Raw genomic sequence first — 25,115 nt, forward strand, 5'->3', positions numbered from 1 at the left:
AAATGACGAGAGCACTATTTTACAGAAACAGAGTGGTTTCTGCATAAAACTTCCATTTATGACAAAAATGTCACTCTTAAAATTTTGCTCTTATCATGATAAAATTAGACAAAATACTGTGTAATTCCACAAAGTCAGAATGCAACTACTATGCTAATTCCAAATACCAAATCACTGAATTCTTTCTTCTCTTTTTGGACAGCTATTGCAGTGCATTTTTTAAAATCAAGTCTCCTAATGTAATTTCAAAATATCCTTCCAAACATGATCTAACAGGATTTGATACATTAAAGCCTGACTCTGAAGACAGCTTAAAAGAACTTCACAAGATTTTAAGTGCTTCTGTCTCTCAATCTGATCATTTTATTAAATAATAATTTAAACACCAATGTTCAAAACATTGTATTCAACCTTCACTAAGGAGCCATGGAATAAGAATAAAATCTACGATAAAGCCAGAGTTTCATTTATCTGACTGTGACTTTCTGTTACCAAGGACTTTTGGAGTAGAACAGAAATTAGTAGCTTCTGACAGGTTAATAATGAGCTCTTTGAAGGCATCCTTGCCTAGAATTAGCATCCTAGGAGCCATCAGCACCAGGGTTTAGGGGGAGGGTGTGGGGAGCAGCACTACAAGAAGCCAGTGCCAGGGGGCCAGTTTGGAACTGCACAGATACCAGGACAAGGTAAACAGAGGAAATGTGCAACAGAGAGTAGGCAAGCAGTACTGAGCTGTCAAGACCGTCTCCCCTCATCTTGTGTAACATCATCCTGATATGCTCCCTTTCCCAGGAAGCATCACATACCTCTGTAAATTCAGCATCTCATGGCTGCCCAAAGTTCTGCAGGGTCCCTTTATCAACTCTCTTCCCAGAAGACCATAGAAGAGCCATGCCATGGAGAAGCACTTAGCTTCAAAAACTTCCACCTTTTTGTCATATCTTCACACGGCATGGTCTTCCACTTGTTTCTTGTGGCTTCTCTGCTAGTTGCTCCATGAGGATGGATGGTATTTGGCAGACAAATAAATGTCACTAGATCATTTTCAGGGTGGCTTCTCAGAAACCTTACCAGGCACGACTGCTAACTGCAGTATATCATAATATCCTTGCCCTTGGTAAATCTTGAGATGAATTCAGCACACAGAACAAAAGAAATATGCTAATATAAAATGGAGGTGGCATTTAAAAACAAAAAGCTCAGATTTGACCTCATCTGTTCTCAGACACAGACAACAAAAAGATTTCGTTCATCTGCTACAGTAGTTTACACTGATGACTGTTAGGTTCCAAAGGGTTATAATTCAAATCTTGACAAGCTCTAAGTAACTAACCTGACAATGCAGCAGTGCTAATGTGGGCCAGGCAAATCAGGTAATGCCAGATCTTCTAGGCCTTCCTACAATGCACTTCTCACCTGTTTTTTCCTGCTATCTACCTATTTTTTCCTGACACTTCACTTGATTTATGCTTTTTTGAATGCAGCTGTCTCCATCTCTTTAGAGTTCTGGGATGGAACCTGAACAAAAGCATGCATTTATTCCAATGCAACCTTTATTAAGCAGGGCAAAATGTATATCCAAGGTCAATAAAGCCAAAGGGAAACAATTCACTTTCTAGTCCGATAGGAATCTTTTGTAATTTAAGTCTGGAAAAGCAATTAAATTAAAAGCACTGGACACTGGAGGAAATCAAACTGAAACAGAACTTTTCTCCTCCATATATTTATTCCACTTTTTTGATTCTCCCCCAAATCCTAAAAAATATTCTGCCACAGTGGATCTCATAATTCAGTAATATATATGAGGTCTTTGCTACAACCTGTCAATTGTCCTACTTATTCAAATCTAATTAAAAAATGTCTTCTGTTGCTGACAAATATTTAAGTTTTTTTGGGGAATACAGAAACCAGTAACACAGTCATCTTGAAAAATGTGACAGGTGTTGTGACTTTAAGTGGTGTTACAAATGTCAATATGCTGACCCTTATAACTTATACTCTTGCCATAGGACATAATTCTGTGAAAAATACGAGTTATTCAGTCATTCTGGCTGATCCTTCATCTCTGATGTCTCACAGAAGAATAACCAGAAGAGGGGGGATTTGGAGGAAAGTCCCCATTAAAGAGTGAGAGAGAAGTATATGTGCTTTCTTAAAGAACAAGAGTATTACATCATTTTGTCAGTAAAGATATTTGTGCAAATTTTAATGCAGTTTGTTTATACCGATTTTCCAAAATAAACCGACTAATGAAAGGAAGTTAATATCATTTTGATTGACCAAGGAGAAAGACTTTATACTTCAAGTTCATAATAGCAGAAGGAAAAGCTAAGTCACCCTGAAAGAATGGCCTTCAAACGGTGATGATGTATCTTCCTGCCGATTTTTCAGATAAATTGTTTTTCTGTTAATATGAAACCATATACATAAGGCTCCTATTAATAAACTAAATATTAATATTAATAGATTTAAAAGTTACATAGACTGCAAAATAAGTCTCTTAAAATGGAAAAGAGCCATGTATTTGATTGCCAGGCAAACTTAATTCTAACTGCTTATGTCTCCAGACTGCATACAAAATGAGGCAAAGAACCTGCAGGAAGAGAATTATCCCTGCTTGTAATAAATCCATTTGCCTTCCAATGACTCCTCCCACAGTATCTTCAGGTATCCAGCATACCCTAATCACAGGCTGGAGAAGAGGTGGATGGTGCTATAGCCAGTTCCCCACCACATGTATGTGACTAGCCAGCCAATATGATAAATTTGCCAAATAATAGGCTTAAAAAACAAGCAAGCAAGCAAGCAAGCAAAGAAAAAACAAAATACCCCCCCAAACAAACAAACAAACAAAACCAACCCATCACTAAGAAATAGTTGAACTTTCAGTGAAGGTAGTAACTTGAGTCTTCGTTCACTCTCATTTCCTGAACAATGTATGCATTTAGGGTCTTTTCAGCTGGTAATTTGAACAAGAACCATGATCTGCAGTACATCAGGTAAAAAAAAGCATCTGTAGATGCTTGTTAATGCTTGTCAATACTGACAAATGGAAGTCAAGGAAGACAAAGGGCAATTTTATAGATTCTATAAATTAACAAAACATGAACAGACTTTCTGGAACAAAGAGAATGATCATTTCTATTCTGAGATGAGTCTCAGACGTCCTGTCAACAGTAGAAGGTTTAGGCATCTCATAAGAAATGAACCATGCTTACTTAGGCAAGAAAACACAAAATTAGTGAAGAGTTGGCTTCCTTCAAAATAAGAACGGGCAGATATATTTGAAGTGATTACCAGTACAGTACCTGAAGACACAATGTCATCCTCAGAAACCTTAGTGTCTTTAAAATCCAAAGTGAAGGACCTGAAGGCAAATTTATAGCTGCAAGGAGTCTTCTTGCCTAATACATATTTGATCAAATACCAAAATGCGCTATTGAAAACCTAAAATCAAAAAGAGGAAAAGCATTCAAAGAATGATTCATTTTTAAAAGCTGATTCATATTGATTCTCATTATTGTTTAAAAAACTGTTTAGCTCTTTTCTTTTTTCATGTAAAAATGAAGTCTTTAACAAATACAGTATCTGAAAATTAGTCCCAACTGTAGGACTACAATGCTTCAAGCCAACAATCAAGAGAAAATCTGTTTCATGACTGGCTTATTAAATAGAGGACTGATTCTGCAGCATAAGTTTTTATCACCCAAAAATATCTTCGTAGTTTATGTGAAGTGAGTTGATGGTCTTATACCAGAGGATAGAAGAACACATTATAATCACCATCATGACAACTGGCATTCTTATTAGAGGTTTTAGAACAGAGACCAACAACTGAACAGGCATGCTTACTGAATTAGGAGGTGGCACCACAGGGAAAAGTAGGAATATATTGATGGGCAAGAGGGGAAGATTTGGTGCCCTACTTATATGACTAAACTGATAGCTCTATTTTTATTCTCAACATATTGATGCTCTTTAAAGAGCAGAAATCCAGTCTCTTTTTCCTTCTTTCAATAAATGGAAATTTTAGAGTGTGTTTTTCAGAGCTTGTCTCATAATTTGAATTGAAGAACATAGTAATAACTTACTGGAAAAGACATATTTTTTCTCTTTCATTGTTCTTATTTTCAGATTTTTCTGCTTTCTGGAAACGTTTTATCCTATGTTATGTATTTTAATAAAAACTTCCTTTATTTTCAAAGATTTAAGACTGGTGAAGAAAGAATCTACTTTACTACTTTCTTATGTTCAGAATAATTTTTCACTGTTTGTATTAAAGATAGATAATTTCCATATTTTCATTCTTGAATTACTGTTGGCTCAGTGCCTCTCATTTATCTTACTGCCGGTTTTTTATTCCTTTACAACTATATACTGGTCTTCTTAGAGGGGGAGAGAGGAAGAGATATGTATGTTCATGCCTACCGGATTTTTCTTAAGGTCCCTAAGTTTTACACATATCTCATATGAGCATATACATTTAAAATTTGTGTTTTCCATTCCAGAGAGGTCAAACTGATATTTTCTGTTGGACTTGGCATGAAAATTACCTCTTTCATGAGTGGTACACCTGGAATCGTTATTTCTTAATTTTGTTGTTTTGCTGAAGTTGAGCCTGGTGTCAAGCCCATGTATAAAAGCACTGGCTTAGGTGTTCTATTTTTCAACAGCAGTGATTATAAAAATATTAATCCCTTTCTTCTATTCGGTCTTCTAAAATACACAGTCTAAATTGCATGAGCTTTCTAGTACTTTGATGAAAGTAAGTGAATCTGGAATATATAAAGTACTGACTGTAGGAAAATCAAGTTATAGCAGTATTATCAACCTTTGCATATACATAAAAATTAGTGTATCTTTTACATAACTTTCTTGTTGCAATCTTTTTGTAATATTGAAAAGTTACAGTAGAGAGATTTACAGAAAAGTGTAATGTTTTCATCATGTATCTAAAGACCATTTATTTTATCACACACACAGAGCAGGAAAGTTGAACAAGAATGTTGCCATTTCAAAAAACAAAGAAAAAAGAGTGGAAAAAACTCATTACTGTCTTCAGTAATATAACCTGTAGTAATGTTTTCCTGGGCCATCAACATTAGGCACAGAAAGGAATCATTCTGGATTTTCTGCATTTCAGGCAATGTCTTTTAAATCCAAAATTAAGTCATAAAATAAAAAAAGCTGATGCTTTCTGCCCCAAAGTGTGCTAAACTAAACTGACAAAATTAGAGACTCAAATTTAGAATGTGCTACTCTGTGCACATTAAAATTTGTTCATATTAAAAGAAGATAATTGTAGTACACAGTTGCAAGTTATGTCATTTGGGCTCACACATAATAACGAACGTCACATTTGGAGCACTCAGGAGGTCCTTTTTAAAAGCATAGTCATTGGTTTGAAGAGGGTAATGACAATGTTAAGCTGTTATCCAGCTTCTGTAGCCTTTAGATATGTGTTTATTAAAATTGCTTGTTCACCTTGAAGTGTTCTTCAGCCATTCCAGTACCATGGAGGCCAGGAGGACAGTGAGTTAGTTCCAACTCCTTCAAGGCTTTAGAAAGTTCAGGCTTATTGCTGAAATTATTTATCACATTTCCAACAGCTTTCAGGATAGCTGTAGCTTGTTCTATAAACCGGTAGCTCTCCTGGAGAGAGAGAAAAAAAACAGCCATTGTTAGAAAGATTGCTTTAAGATTTTCTTTTGTTCTTTCTAGGCTGTGACAGCATACAAATGTTTTTTCTCTGCTGAAGTACAAAACTTTTCCTAAGTCAAGTAATTGTTATTAATTTTATAAACTGTAAAATCAGTTAGGTCTCTGGTTTTCAAAAGGATACAAAATTTTCACTGATATTAGTGATTGAAATAAAAATGTTACAATGCTATAACAGGCAGCATAACATATATTTGTTAAGGATTTTATTTTTCCTGTATCATTAATTCTAGAACATTTAATCAAAAATAAGATGCAGACAGAGACTTTCTACTGCAGAGATAATAAGACTCGTTAGCTGAAATGCACAGCATCTCTTCTATTATAAAAGGACAGATGAGTATTTGTATCCTGCTGAAAACAACGTCCGAATACATGCTGCCTAAAGCATCATTAATCTTCATCAGAGTTTCTGTGCAAGATGTGGACACTTTCCTGCAAATGACACTCTGCAGAGAAATTGCTGTCTTCAAAAAAAAGTGCAGAGAAGACCCCAGGATATAATTCAGCTTTATTTTCTTCATGAGGAATAGCTTTTCATCCACAATCTGAAGACAAGGGGATAGTACAGCCACAAGACATTTTTAATGGCCCAACTTCTTATATTTAAACTTCTTTGCTACAATAAGTGTAATAAATCTGCATAAGCTGCTCTAATGTCCTATTATTAGGACCCTGAAACTACACTGCTATATAAATTTGCTGTTACACTCACCTTTCAAAATATTTTGGCACAACTGCGCTCTAGAAGCTATACTCTCTCCCCCCAGCGCTCATGACAAATATTTGGGCCTACTGCTTGCCAAAGAAATCTTGAAAATATGGATGGCAATGATATCTGTCTGGATTGTAGACAACGAAGAATAAAAGCTGTAGTAATTACTCCCCTGGGCCTCTTATCTCAGCTATGAAAAGTTGTTTGAATCAATTGTTCATTTTAAGTATAAAAGCTACCTGTGGGACCCAGTGAGTAATATGTGATCTCATGGGACAAAACAAACTTTACTGATGTGACAGTTTATTTTACTAGGCAGGTATTTTTTAATATTAATTAATATCTGTATGTGTATTTTATCACTTTTATCACATGCCTCAAAAAGAGAGCTTATGCACTACCTCTGACATATGTATTTCAACAAGAGTTGAAACATTCCATTTTACATTGCTGTTCTATGTAAACCACAATACTATCCAAGGCTTACTTATGTATTTATATAAGACAATTATTGCAATATCCATCTCAGTGCCTGCTTTTTTGTAAAATAAATTTCTTTTATGCACTCATCCATTTCATATTGAAATTAATATTATACCATTAAATAAAATAACTCTACATGAAGATCCAACAGTACCTCACTTTAAATAATAGTCAGAAACACCTTTATCACAATGCTTGACTATGCATTGGTTATGCATACCTTTTCAAGACCTGGCATCACAGTATCCTCTTCTCCAAAGACACATGGCACCATGCTACACAGATGAATATGGTGCCCAATGGGAGAACTTACTGTGAAGAGCAATATGTGTCGCCTACATTCAAGAAAAAAAAAAATAATCCAAAAAGCACTTTTTCTTTTTTTAAATTACAGCAATTCTTAAGCTTTTCCTTTCATACATTTGGCAAAAATGAAATCCATTCCTAGATATACTGGCTCTTCAAATCCTGCATTTCTATCTCCTTGCTTCTCGAGAACCCCCAAACATAGGTAATAGGTAAAATCAGAGAAGTCACTATTATTTTATTTTTATTTTATTTGTTTAGGTTTTATTTTGGTTTTCTCTAGCAAAATAGGTAGTTTGACTATTTCAGATGGATACAAACCTGAAGTTTTTTAGTCAGGTTTATATTTAGCTACTCTTAAAAACATACTTGGTCTAGAAAGCTTAGAGAAGAAGTCAAGTGTTCTGGTCATACATTACTTAGATCATAATTTCCATGTTTGCATTGACAAAACCAGAAAAAATTAAAACATAATTGTGTCAAGCTAGATGAACACTACAGAGTGACCATTTTATGGAGCAACTGTGGGCCAAACTACTCAACCGTAACCTCCTAAGGTAGCAAACAACAAAAATTCATTATGTCTTATTGGGATACACTCAGCTCATTCTTGTTTGCCTGATCGTATCCTATAACAGATTCCAATTATAAAAGAAATGATTCCTAACTATAGTTATAAAACACTTCTCTCTAGTCAACACTGTCCTGCAGTCCTACTGAAATATTTGAGGAGCTTGCTGATATTAAATGGTGAAGCTTCATGGTCTTATATCACTGTCAGAATGGCATTTAGCTGGAGAAGTTCATCCAGGCCAGAGCTTCAAAGTGTTAAACAGAGATCCAGTAGTGAGAGTAAGAAAAGAGAGTTACCCCCCATACACGCACTTTCACACTTTTTAAATTGCATCTTCTTATGAGTGAAATTTGAAATGCCCCCTGGCCACCAACAGACAGAGGAAGAAAGTGCCTTCCTGGCTTAGCAAGTCATTTCTCATTTTCTCATTGACTGCAGGAGCAGTCAATAAGCCCATTTGTTTCCCACACCTGCTATAAATTAAAGCTTCTTGAAAGCCTGCTGGCTCTGCCTGAAGTAGAGAGAATCAAAGGTGAGAAGCTTATCAATTTGAGCTGCCTGTATCTCTGGTAGGTTTGAAATTTGCAGGTGCAAGAAGATACACATTTCTGGCTTCCCTACAGGACAGAGATTGCAACTTCTGGAAACTACACTAAGAATGTGGTGGCAGAACTAACCTATAAACACAATAATAACTTTTCCATTTTTAGTCTGAATCAAACCAAATAGAGGGCACTATTAAAGATCTTTGATTTAATATCAATGTGCTAGTATTGTAGTATTTTGTTTCTATGCCTATTTATTTGAAACCTTGCTTGATTTTTTTAAAATACATTTTGCCTCATCTCTTTGAGATGAAATTGGTGATTCTCTATTTTTGGAAAAGTAGAAGGCCTCAATGAATTAGTAAGCAATGTTATGCTTACAACAACATATGAAGATGTCATCTTCCTTGTTTCACTGGAAGCATTTTCAGGAACTAACAAATATCAAAGGTTCTTGCCTTTTATCTATTTAATTATTTAAACAATCAAGCAATGCTCTACACCGAATATCCAGAGTTACATGCAAAGAGAAATAAATCATGCTAAACACTCTGTAAATGTGAAGTAAGATGTGGAAGCTTCATGGATAATCTCAGAATTTCTCCTGTCATGCTTCATAAATCCTGTTTCAAGAAAAGCTACAAAACCTCCTATGGTATCATCATTCTTTTACAGTTCCATTAAAAATCCTAACTCTTTAATTTTTGTTGGTAGTCCAGGAAACATCTCAAAATCATTCTAGTTAGAAACACTTTTAAGTAGGACTTTGTATTCTAGTTTATTTTTTAGAAAATCAGTGTGATTTTTCTTGCTAAATGCTCTTAAATAAGAGTAAAGAATTCAAAATCTTTATAAAGGTTTTGGTAATTATTTTAAATTCATAGCAATTTTGCAGTCTTACCAAATCCTAGCTATCAACCAGTTTGATATTCCAAAAACTTACGTTTTAGGAAATAAACTCTTAGTTACTGTGTAAAGTAAAAGATCATCTCAAGCCTTAAGACTAAAGCATTAGGACAGAAATGAAGCCTTGTACATACCCAACAGGAAGATTTAACACAGTAGCTTTGGTTGCAGATGTATGCATCTTTAGCACAAGTTCTCCAGGAGTCGCCCATTTCCAAGAGAAATGTTCAACCATCAAAACACCCTTTGAAATACTAGGACATTCTCGTTTAGTACCTAGAATAAGAAAGAAAAACCACAACTGGGGGCGGAGGGAGGAATAGCAGTAAAACGAAGACAAATACACTTATGCAGAACCTGTACCTACTTCGCAGTCATTGAAGTCTTCATTTAGGCTTTGATAATTCAGAGAAAAGAGCCAGTCATTAAAAATGCATAGGTGGTACAGAATATGGCTTATTTGTACTATTTACTAGAAAATAATGGTTAAAAGAATGTGTTAGGAGGATGTGTAAATCAGACATCTTCCAAGCCGCTTAAGGCTGCTCTAAAACTCTGTAAAAATCCGTTCTGTCCACATGCAAAGGAAGCAAACAGCCATACACAGCTTATATTTATATTATAGTTTAATTATTTTAATGGGATGGTCAGTTTGGTTTTTTTAAGCTTTCCTTTGGTTCTATCTATCTATCTATTCTAGATGCACTAAAATTATGTCCATATCCAATGTTTAAATGTCTGATTAACTTAAGCTGATTGTCTTAACATGCATTAGCTTTTCTGAATGTCATTCTATGACTTCCATAAAATACAAGTGTTTTTTATTAAGCCATCCAAGCTGTTGGATCTTGAAATAAGAGCTTACAGTGCACCAATTTAAAAATCACTTCAGAAATAAACTTTGGTCATATTGCTGATTTTACTGCATTTTGATCAGCTAAGGCGTAAAGTAGCTTGCAAGAATGGAATTTGTAGGAAAAAAACCTTAAGAAACACAAGGAAATCCTGTGGTGGTGCGTTTCCTCCCTTCTCCCGGGCCGCTTGTTGATCTCAGAAATTCCCATGAAATCTCGGCCTTGGTGTACTGAGTCTGGCGGTTGAGCGCTCCTTGACCATATCAGAAACTCTGCATAGCTGAGGCTGGAAACATACTTCTACTGCCTGGCCCAGGTGTCATCCCCTGACACCCTTATCTGAGTCGTAGCTCAAGTGGAACAACGCTGAAACCTTGAGAATTTTTTAGTAACTACCACCTAGGACTGTGGCCAGGATAGAAATTTACGGATGACTAAAGCCAATCATCTTGCGAACCTATAAATGGTGGTCCTAAGTGAGACCCTTTGAGCTCTCCTGGACTGCAGTGGGCTGCACCCAGCATCTCCTGCTGAGTGAGATGCCTCTCAGAGCTTGTGACCTCTCAAGTCTGCGATATTCAGAGAACTGTCATACGATGGGACCTGGGCTGAAACTCTTCACTTGAGACTCAACCCTCGCCCGTTGAGAAATGCCAAGACATTTTATGCGAATATTTCTTCACTGAACTCGAGGGGAATTTGTAACAGGTATACCTTTTATATATTTACATATATATTTCTGTCTGTGTGTGTGTGAACTAATAGTAAGCATAATCTGGAATGAAGTTGTGATTGTAGTAGACTCTACTAACACTTCATAAATATTAAGTTAGTTAATGATTAAGTGCTGCTAAAGTTTGTTACTAATTAGTTAATGATTAAGTGCTGCTAAAACTGTGAATGAACCCTAGGCTGCTACTAAACACATATAATCCCTACGATATAAACCCTTGGACATAACATGATTTTTCTTTATATGTTTCATCTGTGTAGTAAGTAATAGAGTGAACCTTGCCATTGAACTCTGTTAAGTTGCACCTTTATAAATCTCTGTTAAAATCCCTTTTTGCTAATACCTTTGATGGCGATTCTTTGGGTGGCCTCTAAACCACCCATTTGTGACAAATCCATACCAGAAATATATTGATGAAAAGCTTGCAGCGAATCGTAATAAACAGTAAAGGAAGGGATCCTTTCAAGAAAACATTCATCAACAATATTAAATAACAAGAAAGTATTACTTGAATATTAATGTATTTCCTAGAATCAAATTGACTATTTAATGCTAAACTCTTAAACTGTGCCAAAATACACCATAGCCAAACACAACAGCACAGACATATTCAAGTATGCGAAAACACAACATCAACATGCACTCTTCTGTCTTGGCCTTACCTCCAGTATCATCCCAGTGTACTAATGCAGAAAAGCTAACCAGGATTTCAATGGGTATCAGACTGTCCACAAGTAAATAATAGAACACTCGGTCATCAGTAGACTGCATAGAAAAACAGACGTTTGTTCATCTTTCATTCTCATTGAATGCTATCCACCTGGGCTTATTCAAAGTATGACTAAGATTTCTGATATTGTAACCCTAGATATGGTATGGGAAGTAATTAACTGTCACTACTTCTTCCAAATTTCAGACATGTCATTTAAGCCCAGAGCCTCATGCCTCATGTATAAACCATAATGTTCAGTTAAGAGATAAAGGAAACAGAAAAATTTCTTGAATGAGAATATATCTACTTTTATATGATGTTCTTCATATGTACCTCAATTTAGTAGTTCTACTTGCCAAACAACATTCAATGGAAAACCAAAAATTTTGTTTTGTGCTGCAACTTTCTGATTCTAATTAATTACAGTAAGTTTGAAAGAAATAAGCACTCTTAATTTGTAACACATGACTGATTCTGCCTCATTATGTTTTTTCCTACAAAAATATACGGAGGCAGCATTTTCTGTTCTCAACTTTAATACATAATATTCCTATGCCAATATTAGAAACTATAGAATGATTCTACTATTCCTAGAAATTCTTCAAACTCTAGGTGAATGAGCTTTGCTTCAGAATTGTTTTAATACATGTCTTCCTACATTCTCCAGAGTCATATCAATACATTTTTTGTATTTGATCATGGAATACCACAAATATTATCTTTGTAGCGTAATATAAAAATATTCTTTTATAAGTCCGATGTAGAATTTACCCAATAGTGTAAACACCTCATCTGTATCAGTGTAAAAAAATAGAATGGTTTTACAGCAAAGGGTTAGTTTTTCAGCACAACAGCACACAGGCTTACATAGTCTTGATGCTGATTATGGCTTATGAAAGTATATCGTGCAGTGACTGGGAAAATTTCTTGTGTTGTGATTACAAATACGGAGAGGTGTGAAATTGCAGGTATACTACAATTATGAAGCATAATCCATGTAGTTAACCTTCTCAGTACAGGATTTTACATACAGTTCACATCTGGAGTTTACATTTCAGTACTCTACAATTACACTTCAGTTACAGTATAAAACTAGAGCTGGAACAGGATATTCAAGCATGTTGAATAACCTTCTGATAATATGAACTAATGGCAGGTTTAAAGAAATACTGTAATTTCAACGCAACTGAGGGGTATTTCTAATCCCTGCCACAGAATCTTGTAAGTTGCTAAAGGACTTAGCATGTAAAAAGAAAATGGAGGGCTACGCTATACAGACTCCTGATTTGTGTTTCAGGTGACAGGTGAAGATAAAGGAGAATTGAAGAGCAGATTCTGCAGCTGAATCATCATTAGATTTAATTTAATCTTTAAATTGTTATAAGGTAGATTTAAGTCAAGATAAAGAGAGGATGGAAATCTGATTCACTGTAATATATACTCTCACTACCAACTTTCATGATTTACATATTCAATTTTTTTATTTTTGTGCAATAGCATTCCATAACATTTTTTTCTTGTCTTAAACACAGTGAAATACTTCTGGATATTTGCTAGCAAACATTATCTTTGTATTGACTATAGTAATCTTAAGGCATTATTATTTTTTCAGTAATAGCAGTTCTATGTGATCTACCAATGTATTTTAGGATATATGTATTATCTAATTATATAAGACTTTGACAAAAGTATAAAAAAGCACATAAAAACTCAATACAGTCATATACCTTAAAATCCGTCTTCTGATAGTTATAAGCGTATGTATGTGGCTTGTGGAAAACATACAGGTTCCTAGGGAGAAAATAAAATAAAAATACATGTAGGAAAATAATCTTAGTGGAAGTGATATATTTCAGGTAAATGTCTATTTCATAGCATAAGATACTAATTTTACTTTCATAAATCAGACTCCCAGCTATTTCTCAAAAATGGTTCAACATTTTTAGTTTCGTAAAAGGTGAATACAATTCATCTCCAGAGAAAGCAGCTGACATTAACTTCTACCTTTGCTGCACTTCTACAGTTTTCCATTGGAGTTTAGGCCACTAATTTGTCCAGTTTGAACCTATAAATGGTAATAAGCTAATATTACTCTAAAACTTCCACGCCTACCTGAAAATTACTCTAATCAAGTTATCTATAAAGGCGCACTGTAAGGAAGAACTATTTTGTATAGTTTATTAATGTGCTTTTTCAATTCTTTGGTGTTTGCACCCCTTCAGAAAGCTACTTAGTTCCTGACAATAATTTTTTCTGACCTTGATTTAACCAAGGGCAACATAAATGAGTTCAGCTTTAATTGAGGATGGAATCAGATGCGAAGTCCAATGTTTTATGTAAAAGAAATGTTTTGATTACCCAGAAACTTCACAGGGATCTTGATCCATTGCTGACATATCAATTCCTACAATGACTAAAATTTTCCTCATTTCTCAAAGTTGATATGAACTCTGAACATTCATCTTATTTCACTGCATCTGAGATATAGGCATGTCAGACAAGGAAATGCTTTCAACGGAACTGACTGGTAAAATGAAAATCTTAGGTGCCTAATTTCTTCTGAGTGATAAATTCTTCAAAGATCAATTAAGATGCTCTGTTAACAGCTACTTTATCAGTTCACTGTGAAAATAAGTAAACTCTCAGGCGTCAGGAATAAGAAACTGACAAATGCTCTGTAGATTAATTAATATTACAGTGGTCTACAAAAGGTCAACAGTACTTTAACGTTTGGCTAACAAGTTAAAAACCTCATATTTTACATTCTCTGTGTATGACACTGTGAGCAAGACTTTGAAAGAAAAGGAAATTACTTTGCTTGTGATGCTTTTTTTCTGAAGGCCGTATCTTCATGGACCTGGCGCTCCCTAAAATTAGGCAAACCTTTACAAGGTCTAACGTGACCTTTTATTCCTAAAGTTCCTGTAGTGCTGCTGGTATAAAAGTTATACATTTTCCCTCAGGGAGCAGAGTTTAATATCTGCTCAAGAAAACATTCATTTATGAAAATAAAAGCTTCACAAAGAAATCTCAGTTGCAAATTCAAATGAAAAAAAAAACTGTGTGAATTTTCTCTGAAATAATTACTCCCCTCAGCAATGTCAGATTCTCTAAAGGACTTAGAGTGTACCAGGCTTCTTAAATCTGGAAGACAGAAGCTAAAGATATTATGCTACAATTACACTAGCTTTTTTTATGTTTGCAGAGTTATAAATGCCTTGGAATTACATTGAAAGGGGAGGGAAAGAAAGCACCACGTTGACCAAGCTGAGCTATGCTGATGGCAACAAAAGATTTCAACAACTTTTTTTGCCTTAGAATTGTGTTGTTCAGATGCAGACTGTGTCTGCCCAGTGGCTGATGGGTCAGTATGTGAGCACCGTAATGGCTGCAAGCTCCATGACCTACCATCTTCCACCCACGTTTCAGTTTGACATACGTTTTATGAAGCTGGCGGTTGTGTTCTCCGCTGTACTCTGGAGGACATACTCAAGACACAGCATGAGGCTGCACCTACAGACTCACTGTCAACAAAGACAGTAAGTCTGGTTGAAGAGTAGCCTTGGGACTACCCTGAAAGGCTGGATAGTTATAAAAGAAGATCTGTTGAGAAGATACAGTGTTTATATAGTCACATTTCACATTTTACCATTGTTATACTGTGTATTTTATGGAATAAAACCCAAAACCTCTGTTCCTTACTGGAAACAAACACAGAAGTCTTCAAAGCTAATCCAGGTTTCCCTGGAAACAGAAGTCCTTTCTGACTCTATTTCTTCCTTTGATTTATCCCCTGTCTGGCTGTTCATACCAGTATCAGCTGTTTCTGACATTTGTTTTGCATCAGAACTGTTATTCTCATGTAATTCTTCTGCAGAGATAAGAAGACACACAGAGTCAATACAGTGACAATATGCACATTAAAGTAGCATCATTCTTATATTGAAAAATTATCCTAAAATTACCAGGATATTTTCCATACATCTCAGAGTTTAAAAATAAAAACTAAAACACTCAAAAAAAGCTCAAAAGGTGATTGAAACAACTCTGTATAGATATTCATTGCTTACATCTGCAACTGCTTAAGTATTCTGCCTCAATATACTATCACATATTGAACTGTGCACTAGAACCTTTAATATGAGCATGTTAGGTGAACATACATACAAATTCTGCAAACCTAAAGTCATCTATATAAAGAAAAATACAACCCCTTGTCCAAAGCTCCTATTCAGTGAAAAGCTGATGGGGCAGTATCATAAAATTTTTTAAAACCCACAGAAAATAAAAAATACACAGAATTGTGGAGGACACAAAGACCTATCCTTGCCTCTACTACTTAGATAGTACCCCCTGTGATGCTACTCACACAAGTCAGTCTAGCTACTTGTAAACAGAAATAGATTTGAACTACATTACATGAATTTTCTTGTAGGAAAATCAGAACTACTGTCATATTCATACCAAAATATAAACACAGAAATGTCACGTAGACACATTTTGCAAACATTTAATAACTTTTTAAGTTGTGTTGTAATGTCACTTTCTCTGCCTTTACTCTGTGAGATTCATATGACTACTTATTGAAGATGTTTAATCTGTCCCAAAAAGAAGTTTTGGGAATAGCTCAGAACAGCTGAGAACAGTAGAACAGAACAGCTCAAACGTGAACAGCTATTAATTCAGAATGTTTGCTGAGGAAAAAGATGAAGTAATAGCCAAACAGGTAAGGTATAACAAATGATAAAGCTAATTAGAAAAATACATTATTTATATTTAAATGTGCTTTGTAATACTTCATGATCAGCGAGACACATAGTGATGGGCTGGATAACTAATGAGTTTCTAAGATGTAGGTGGCTCTAAATTAGTTTGCAACTAATTTTTCAAGATCTGAAAGAAATGTAACGTAAGGAATTGCACCAAAGACCTTTTTCTCTTCCTTACACTATGGAAAAACTACCTGAAAACTGTAAAATTTAGGCTTTTTCTTAGATTTAACTTAACATAGGTTTTAGGCCTCCAGTGAAATAACCTCAGTGTTTGGCTTACAAATGTGCATATCACAGAGAGTATGATGAAGGGGTCACCAGAGCAGAACTATGCCCAGTATCATCTTCCTGTGGCTCAGTGTTGCTCCTCTTTGTTCATTCTGAACACGAGTATTAGAGTACTATCAATAGACATTCTTCAGGATCAATAGGGTCAGTAGATCTCTGCAGCCTTCAAATAGAAGATATGCTCCACCCTATTTAAAAGTCAATACATAAACCTTTCTGTTGACTATGTATGCAGACTGGGATCAGAGGGAAGATAGCTCTTCCAGTGCAGCTAAAGAAAAGCAAAAAAGGTGTCAACAAAATGGCTGAAGTTTCCCTACTTCTCTTTGAAGAAGTAATGAGAATCTTATGCGAATGTCATCAAAAAGCATATTTTATCCTTTTTGATCTATGCATTCCAAAGACAGTGCTGTTCAGAGCTTTCTGGCATCATACAGAAATATAATTATAAGAAAAAAGTAAATCAAACTGCTAACTATCGTTTACCCTTGTATGCAAGAAATGCCATTTCCAGCTATGAGAAACTGCAAACACTAAGTGATATAATGAAGATATAATTTATGGAATAAAACTATAAATAAATCTGAAACAAATCTTAAGAGATGTTCAGTATAAAACATTATTTTAAAACTGACATATGGGAGATAACTTCAGCAAATAATTTTCTGTAATTATCATATAATTTATTCCTTGAACAAATGCAAATACTAATCAAATACACAGGGATATAATATGAGCTTATTAAAGTTAAACATTGCAGAGAGCTTCAGAAAAGAGAACAACATATTTGAATTGAAGAATTTTATGCTACTTAGATCTCAAGCAACAAAGATTAATGTAACAATCAAGCTTAAGAGAAAAAAAGTAAATTGATGAATAAAGGAAAACATTCAAGTACAGAAATAATGACAAAACATGCATTGTAACAAAAAATAGAAGACAAATAAAAACAGATCAATAACTAAGATCAGAGCAGCATACGAACTAGAATAATTAATCCAAAAAGGGAAAAAAGAAAGAGTAGCAAATGAACACAGATTAGCAGAGTTTATCACAAAAATCCCTGTTTTCATGGTAAGAAAATACTGTACTGCATGAAACCCCCCAAATTATTAGAAAGAGTAATGTTCTTAAGAAAGTGAGAAGACACATTTTAAGACAGTTTAACATCAAATGCTGTCATTGCTTTTGGTAAGTCCTCAACATTTTTCAAGCACTGGCTCTTTACTGAGATACTTAAATGGAAATTAAGCCCCCCTCATCAAACTGACTACAGTTTTGGGTGCCAACATTTAGTCAGTATCTGGGCGCTTTGTATCTGGCTCTTCATAGTCATGAGCTAGCTCTTTAGGAGAAAACAGTAATAAGCAAATTAAAATGTTTGCTAGCCCAGTAAATGAAAAAGCACAAGAAAATACTATCTTGTAAAGAAAATGTTCGAAACGGTTCAAAATTGAAATGAGTCCTCTGCTTCAGTTTTCACTAGGAAGGGATAAACAGACTGGCTTATTGGAATAGAGGTACAAAAATGGAAATTTCCCATTTACAGCAGAAATTGCAAGAACTTAACACAGTGAATATGAAGGTTGTAGCCAATTTCCATAACAGAGCACAGAGATAATGGCACAGGAAATCTCCAATCCACAAAATGGTACTTAAGACATCTTTAAATGTAGGTTTTTTACCATGAGTTTGAAGATTAGCAAATGTTTTACAGAAAATATGAAAAGTGATCTAACCAACTACAGATTACTTAGTCCAATGCCAATAAACCAAATTTCAAATGCAGGCAAATGGGTAGATGAATTGAAAGGCAAGATAACTTTATCCAGGTAGAACATGTCAGACTAGCTTAGGATTTTGGGTTTTTTTCTTGCGGGGGGAAGAGATGGGGAGTGGGGGTGATGATGAAAAAATCACACAAAGAAGAAGTATCATACATGCTCTGCCTTAAACCAAATTGCATTTTCATTATGAAAAAAGTGTTACGTAATGCTGCAAAGCTGAAGGTAACCAACCTATCAACTTCAGGTCCATTTTAACAGAATGTCAAATTCTAGCTACTTTTATGGAAAATATAAAGATTGTCCACATGATCAAAGAAATTTTCCACCTTACTGCGTACTACTTCAGTATATCCTGTATACGCTGTACAATAATGTCATACTTAATTCCAGCATGCTCATTTGAAATTTCACTTTCTGGTTTTGTCATTTTCAGCATGTATTTTAGTTTCATTATGTCTCTGGACAAATACTGAAACAGCAAGATTCCTGTGAGATAACAGATAATCATGGGAATAATGTGATACTACAAACAACTTCCATCAGATCCAGTATCTGCACCAGAAGCAATTGGAAATCAGAGAAAAGCACTTCATTTTGAGAATATAACTGCTTTATTGTAACAACAACACAGGCAGAATGAGGGTAAATGTACAAATTTTCGTTTTACAACAAAGCACAATGAAGTGTAATTATATGTTTTAGGAAAATTTTTTTTTTCTGGTAGATTTGCAAAGCTATGATTTCCTACTCTGAGAACATTCTAGAGAAAGACAGTGATGCACTATACTTTTACAAAAAAAATTCATTGCATTTGGTGAACCTCAATAGTGCAAAATTTCAATGGATTCTAGCAGCCTAAGTAGTTTAATGAGAATATTTTAAACTTCTTTTTTTTTTAAAAACAAACATAAAAGGACAGAGATTTCTAAACCAAAATGTATTGAAATATTGAAAAACAATTATTTAACCAGGAAAGGATTTGTTTCTATGTATGAGTTTACTTGTAAAATATCACTGTTCTCAATAGGAATGTGTTTCAAATCTGCTTCAAGTGAACAGAAAGAACTTTCCTGACATTAGACTATTGATATATTTAACTGTCTAATGACCTGTAACCAAATTCTGAAGAGATAAAGTTATTGAATTCTCATTCACATACTTTGCAAAATTTGAGGAATTTTTAGCCATGTTAAAAAGGGTATTAAAACCCCCATACTCATAAATAAAACATTTTTTAAAACGTTTCTCTGTTTCTCTCAGTTTTGGTTCATGACTCATGCTCTCAGATATTCTCTGGAGTTGAAAGACTCATAATGAATTGTTTTGAAGTAATAGCAATATGAAGTAAACTTCATAACCTACAGTGCATGGGACAATGCAAAGCATTAAACCAAGATATATTACTAAGCCTCCTTTCCCAATGATTTTTTTCTTTTAAAAATAATTTTATGAATATGAGTTTAGTTAAAAATTAATTAAGACATTAAAAGGAATTGTATTATTTAAAGAAAAGCAGTCATACTTGTACCACTTAATAGGAGCATGGAGCTTCTGTCTTTGAATCCTGTAATGATTAGTAATATTTTCTATGTAAAGTTGGAATAAATGGATTTTGCATAGAGAAATGACAACATATGGGTTGAGATGGCCTGGAGATTGTAAAGAGAACCTGAGCACAAAGGATTTTGTTACAGTAGTAATATGAATTATTAGTATTGTAGGCCAGAGGATGGAAACATGTCCATTTCATCCTTTTGGTTGTGCTTTGGGAGCTTTTCTTCAATGGGCATTTCTTGAGTAGACTTTTGAGTAAACAGAAAAGTGTCCTGGTTTTGGCTGGGATGGAGTTGATTTTCTTCCTATTAACTGGTATAGTGCTGTGTTTTGGATGTAGTGTGAGAATAATGTTGATGACACGCTGATGTTTTGGTTGTTGCTAGGTATTGTTTACGCTAGTCAAGGACTTTTCATCTTCCCATGCCCTGCCAGATGTGCAGGGGGCTGGGAGGGAGTGTGGCCAGGGCGGCTGGCCCAGCTGGCCAATAGGCTATTCCATACCATATGACGTCACGCTCAGCATATAAGGCTGGGTGAAGAAGAAGGAGGGGGGGCGTTCGAAGTGATGGCGTGTGTCTTCCCAAGTGACCGTTACGCGTGATGGAGCCCTGCTTTCCTGGCGATGGCTGAACACCTGCCTGCCGACGGGAAGTGGTGAATGAATTCCTTGGTTTGCTTTGCTTGCGTGCGCGGCTTTTGCTTTCCCTATTAAACTGTCTTTATCTCAGCCCACGAGTTTTTCTCACTTTTACCCTTCTGATTCTCTCCCCCATCCCACCCGGCGGGGGGGGTGAGCGAGCGGCTGTGTGGTATTTGGCTGCTGCCAGGTTAAACCACAACAGATGGTAATCTGGCTAATGAGATATACTAACTTCAGAATCAATTAATAGTGACAGCCACAAAAATATGCCAATATCCCAACATATTCATGGCAGGCTTAGAGTCATCTACTGCAAACTACTATACTTCTATTATGTTTTGGTGTTGAGCTGAGGGAGAATAACTGAAGGATATATTTCCAGGTCATTAACTTGTAGCATTTCAATACAGTGAGATTCTTCTGGTTTGGTTCTTTTTTTACTGCTATGATATTAACAAAAATAAGAATTCATAAGAAAAGACATTCAAGCACTATAGTACTTGAAATCATTATCAGTTCTTAAAAGTGTAACCTCAAAATTATATCCTTTGCCTATACTGAACATGTTTACCAAATTTGTTTAAAAACTATTAGTATAGGTTTTGAAGAAGTATGATTTACATCTGCTTCAAGATATTTAAAAATCATAAATGTATTCTCACCCTTCATTATACTTCTAGTATGACCCAGGTTTTTGTCTGTTTTTCCCCTTCTCCCCCCCCTTTATAACTTTATCTTGTATGACCCTATTTGGGGGTTACTAGAGATGGTTGATAGGTTGCACATTTTTCCAGAATGAAGATAATGTTAAAAGCTGTGAAAATATCTAAACATCTTGGGTAAAATTACTGGGTTTAATTACTGTAGAAGTTAGGAAGTTGTGCACATGCTTTAACTCAGACGATATTTATAGTATTTCTCAATTATTGGAAGCGGGGATCATAGATATTTTGCAGAGATCAAAACAAAAATAAAAAAAAAAGTTTTAAAAAATGGCATTCTATACCTTTTCCCCCCATGAGAATCACCCTTCAGAAATGCTTACAAAGCAAAGGTGCATTGCACAGGCTTCTACATGGACTGAAGAGTTGAAAACCAAAACCAACATGAGTATCACATTTATGAATCATGGTGTAAATAAAGCATAAATCCTATTCACATTTCACATGTTCTTCTGCTCTGAGATTTACTTTCAGAACTTTGGTAAAAGGAAAGGGGTTTTGTAGCAATCAGTTTTAGGAGAGGTTCATTGTGCACCAAGCAAATCTAGTCACTTCTTTTAAAAAGAAGGCTCTTACTAATTTCTCCTGACCAAATCCTTAAAACATTCACTTAAACAAAGAAGTACTCATTTTGAAAAAATGACTCAGTCTGAATACTCTGTTCAAATACTAATCTCAAACACATTAAAAAAGCAACATTTATTAAAATGGAAGTTGTCTTTTATTTCAGAAAAAAAAAAGTATAATTCACAGTGATTAGAAAAAGAGCTCTGTGTACAAAATCCAGTATATTTTACTGGAGAGTAACTTATGAGAAGTGTTATTTTTTCAAAATATTCTTGTAAATTAGGGATTTTTAATATCAATCTGGAGATTCTACTTTATGTAATTATACATGCTATTACCAGTTCTTCGAAATCTTTCCCCGTAAAACTAACACCCATAAATAAGACTGTTGATATTTGTACACGAGGATTAACATTGAGGTCAAACAACATGGGAATGGCAGAAGTCTGAGTATGAACTTCAAACACACTTACCTTTACTGGGTCTCTCTGCATTCTGCTGCCAAAAGAGGGTGGTCTCCTATATGGTGGAAAAAAACCAAAACCCAACAATGGTGATTATAATCTTGCATTATTTTATTAAAAAAAATTCTTGGTTTTGGGGCAGTCCTTCCTGAGATGGAGAAACAAACTAGTAAGTTATCATTGTAGTATATTTTTTTTTAAAAAGAAAAATAGAAATGATAAAATCCACCATAATACCGACATATACATCACCAACAGACAATCCAATGTTTTTCTAGAAAAGTACATGTGATCTGCAGTCTGGGATAAAAGCTGTTCCACATGCCTACTCCTCTGCTATTAAAAAAATGTTCTTTGATGTTACTGTTCTTTGACAATAAAGTAAGTTCTATTCTAAGAACTAATTAGTCCTATTCTAGAACCAATTCTATTCTTTTCTATTCTAAGTTTCCATTCTTGGAAAGTATATGGAGGGCTCCTTTTCCAACAAGCATTTCTTTCTGTGCAAGTGTACACAACTGTCATTGGCAACAGCATGCCTGATTGCTGCAGCATCTTTTTTTTTTCTATCAGTTGCATAAATAAAAAGTAGCCTGCTCTTTTTTAATGTTTTTGGCAAACAGCTTTATCCTGGTCAATCCCATTTCCAAGCTAGAGCTGCTGAACTATATGAATGCAACATCCGCTTACGTTTAAAGTTGAAAACAAGTTAGCCAGCCTTTCAGAAAGTCCGCTCATTAAATTTGCAAAGACAGGGTTCTTTTCTTTGAGAGATTAAAATCTTCGATACTGTTAAAAATGCACGCCCAGTCATCCTACCTTCTGACTGCCCTCTTACCTGCAATATGACATACACTGACAAGACTCATTTGCACCTTTTTTTTCTTTTTTTTTTTTATGAGGGAGGGAGAGCAGGAGAAAGACATTCCACTGTTCCCAGCTTATTTCCTATTTGAATGTGGTACTATTAATGGGTTAACTGGACTAGCTTTGCCTTTGCAAAGATAACTATTAAAGCCTAAAAAGGCTATTGCAAACAAATTTGCAAGTTTCTTTTCATCCCAGGTCTCCCTTTAACAAGATTTGTCATCCTTCCCCCCACCCAAACTCCTCATTTTGGGTTACATGTGTCAAAGGTGCTAATGCTGAAACTGATAGCATTGAGCTGGCCAACATCTGGACATACACAGTGATTTTCTGTTCTGTGTTTGAAAGAGGAGTTGTGGGAGCTACACTGACTTGGAGCTGCTTTTATGCTTTCTCAATACAATCTAGAAACATTTTTTGAGGGCAGACTGACATAATTTAGAGAGTCTGAGTAAGTTAGACTGGATGGCCGATCACAACAGTAACTAAAGCTTGCACAAGGTCATTATGCTGTAACTCCAGGTCTGCCTCAACCCTCCTATTACAAACTACGCTGCACACACAATATGAAGGGATCTGTGAATGCTTCCTTAGAGTAAAGCCTTATGGCTTTCTACTTTAATTCCTAGCTGCAGTAGAAGTCTTCCTGCAGCATTTTACAGCACCTTTACAGGCCCAGAATAGGCTCAGGAATCTCACTTCTGTCAAAATTTTAGGTGTTTGGTCTTCTCTGAACTAACTAAAGGAAAGAGTTGAGAGAATAAACTACAGATTTAAGAATCCCTGTCCCAAAATAGGAAGTACTGAGTAATTTAATACTTATAATTTAACTGCAGTATTGTTTATTGAGAGAATTTGAAAGTGCCATTTTTGCACAGCACAAATCCTAAACTCTATTCCAAATCTGTTGTGGGTTTTTTAAAGAATGTTCATGAGTCAAAGCTAAGGACAGATCTAATATAAACAGCAATTAAGAGAAAAATACATACATTGTTGAAATTGTTAACAGTTGGTTGAACAATTTGGTAGCTGAAATATATTATGTCTCACATGTCCCTTTGTAGATTAATTTCTTGTTTTTCTAGAGCAAATGAGTTGAAAAGGACACAACAGGATTTTGCAATTGCCCATGTACTTCAGCTCCTGTTTCCAGACTTCTGCACATACAACTGTGCAAAACAAACGGCAAGCTGTGATCACTTGTGACGTGACATTGACATTCATGACTCAATATTTGGGTCTGAAAAATCTCTAGTAATACGTGGACTATTTCTTCCCTTTCAACTGTAACTTCAGAAGTATGCATGCATAGAGCTGTCATATTTCTGCATGGGAGTCTACAACTTGCAAGATTCCAATATTGCCAAACTTGTAGGAGTCACAGGATTTACTGAACAGGTACATGTCGACTGTACAATTCATCAAGCTTCTTCTCAGAAATCCTGGGCATGTCCAAAATATAAAAAGTATTTGATCTACTGTACAAGCCTTGGAGACTGCAATGTTTGCACCACGACTCCAGCACTTTCTGCCAGACTTGCTGTTCATGGACAGTACACATGATCCATGCTTCTAGTACGGACATGTAGCAGCTTACTATAGAGCTACTTAGTTGGTACTAACAGCTGGAAGCAGGAAGACCTGGAGAGATACAGAAAATCCTCAAAAACTGCCTCAATAGAATTTCCAGTAAAGAAGGAGAACGTACCCTGGAAAATCTAGATGCTTAGTAACGTTACTTAAGCCAGTTTGAGCTGTGAAAGCAATCTAACCACACCTGTAGGCTCATTTACTCAGGTTTTGGAGCACAAACATAACATAGTCAAAAGCTGTCTGCTTCTCTAATGGTACAGGATGTGTCCGTCTACCTAATCCTCACTGATTCTGAGACAACTGGGAGTGTCA

General features: G+C 35.3%; 1 protein-coding gene across 1 annotated transcript in view; it reads right to left on the minus strand.

The window, feature by feature from the left end:
- Positions 1 to 25,115, minus strand: part of ADGB (androglobin) — a 123,226-nt gene that overhangs the window by 43,702 nt on the left and 54,409 nt on the right. The window contains exons 14-21 of the mRNA XM_075146211.1: positions 22,353 to 22,398; positions 15,249 to 15,417; positions 13,274 to 13,337; positions 11,497 to 11,599; positions 9,382 to 9,523; positions 7,137 to 7,251; positions 5,485 to 5,652; positions 3,309 to 3,447 (exon numbers count right to left, since the gene is read on the minus strand). Coding sequence (XP_075002312.1) covers positions 3,309 to 3,447; positions 5,485 to 5,652; positions 7,137 to 7,251; positions 9,382 to 9,523; positions 11,497 to 11,599; positions 13,274 to 13,337; positions 15,249 to 15,417; positions 22,353 to 22,398 — 946 coding nt within the window. The remainder of the gene's footprint in view (positions 1 to 3,308; positions 3,448 to 5,484; positions 5,653 to 7,136; positions 7,252 to 9,381; positions 9,524 to 11,496; positions 11,600 to 13,273; positions 13,338 to 15,248; positions 15,418 to 22,352; positions 22,399 to 25,115) is intronic.

This window comes from Calonectris borealis, chromosome 3 (genome assembly GCF_964195595.1).
Source record: "Calonectris borealis chromosome 3, bCalBor7.hap1.2, whole genome shotgun sequence".
Taxonomy (NCBI): domain Eukaryota; kingdom Metazoa; phylum Chordata; class Aves; order Procellariiformes; family Procellariidae; genus Calonectris; species Calonectris borealis.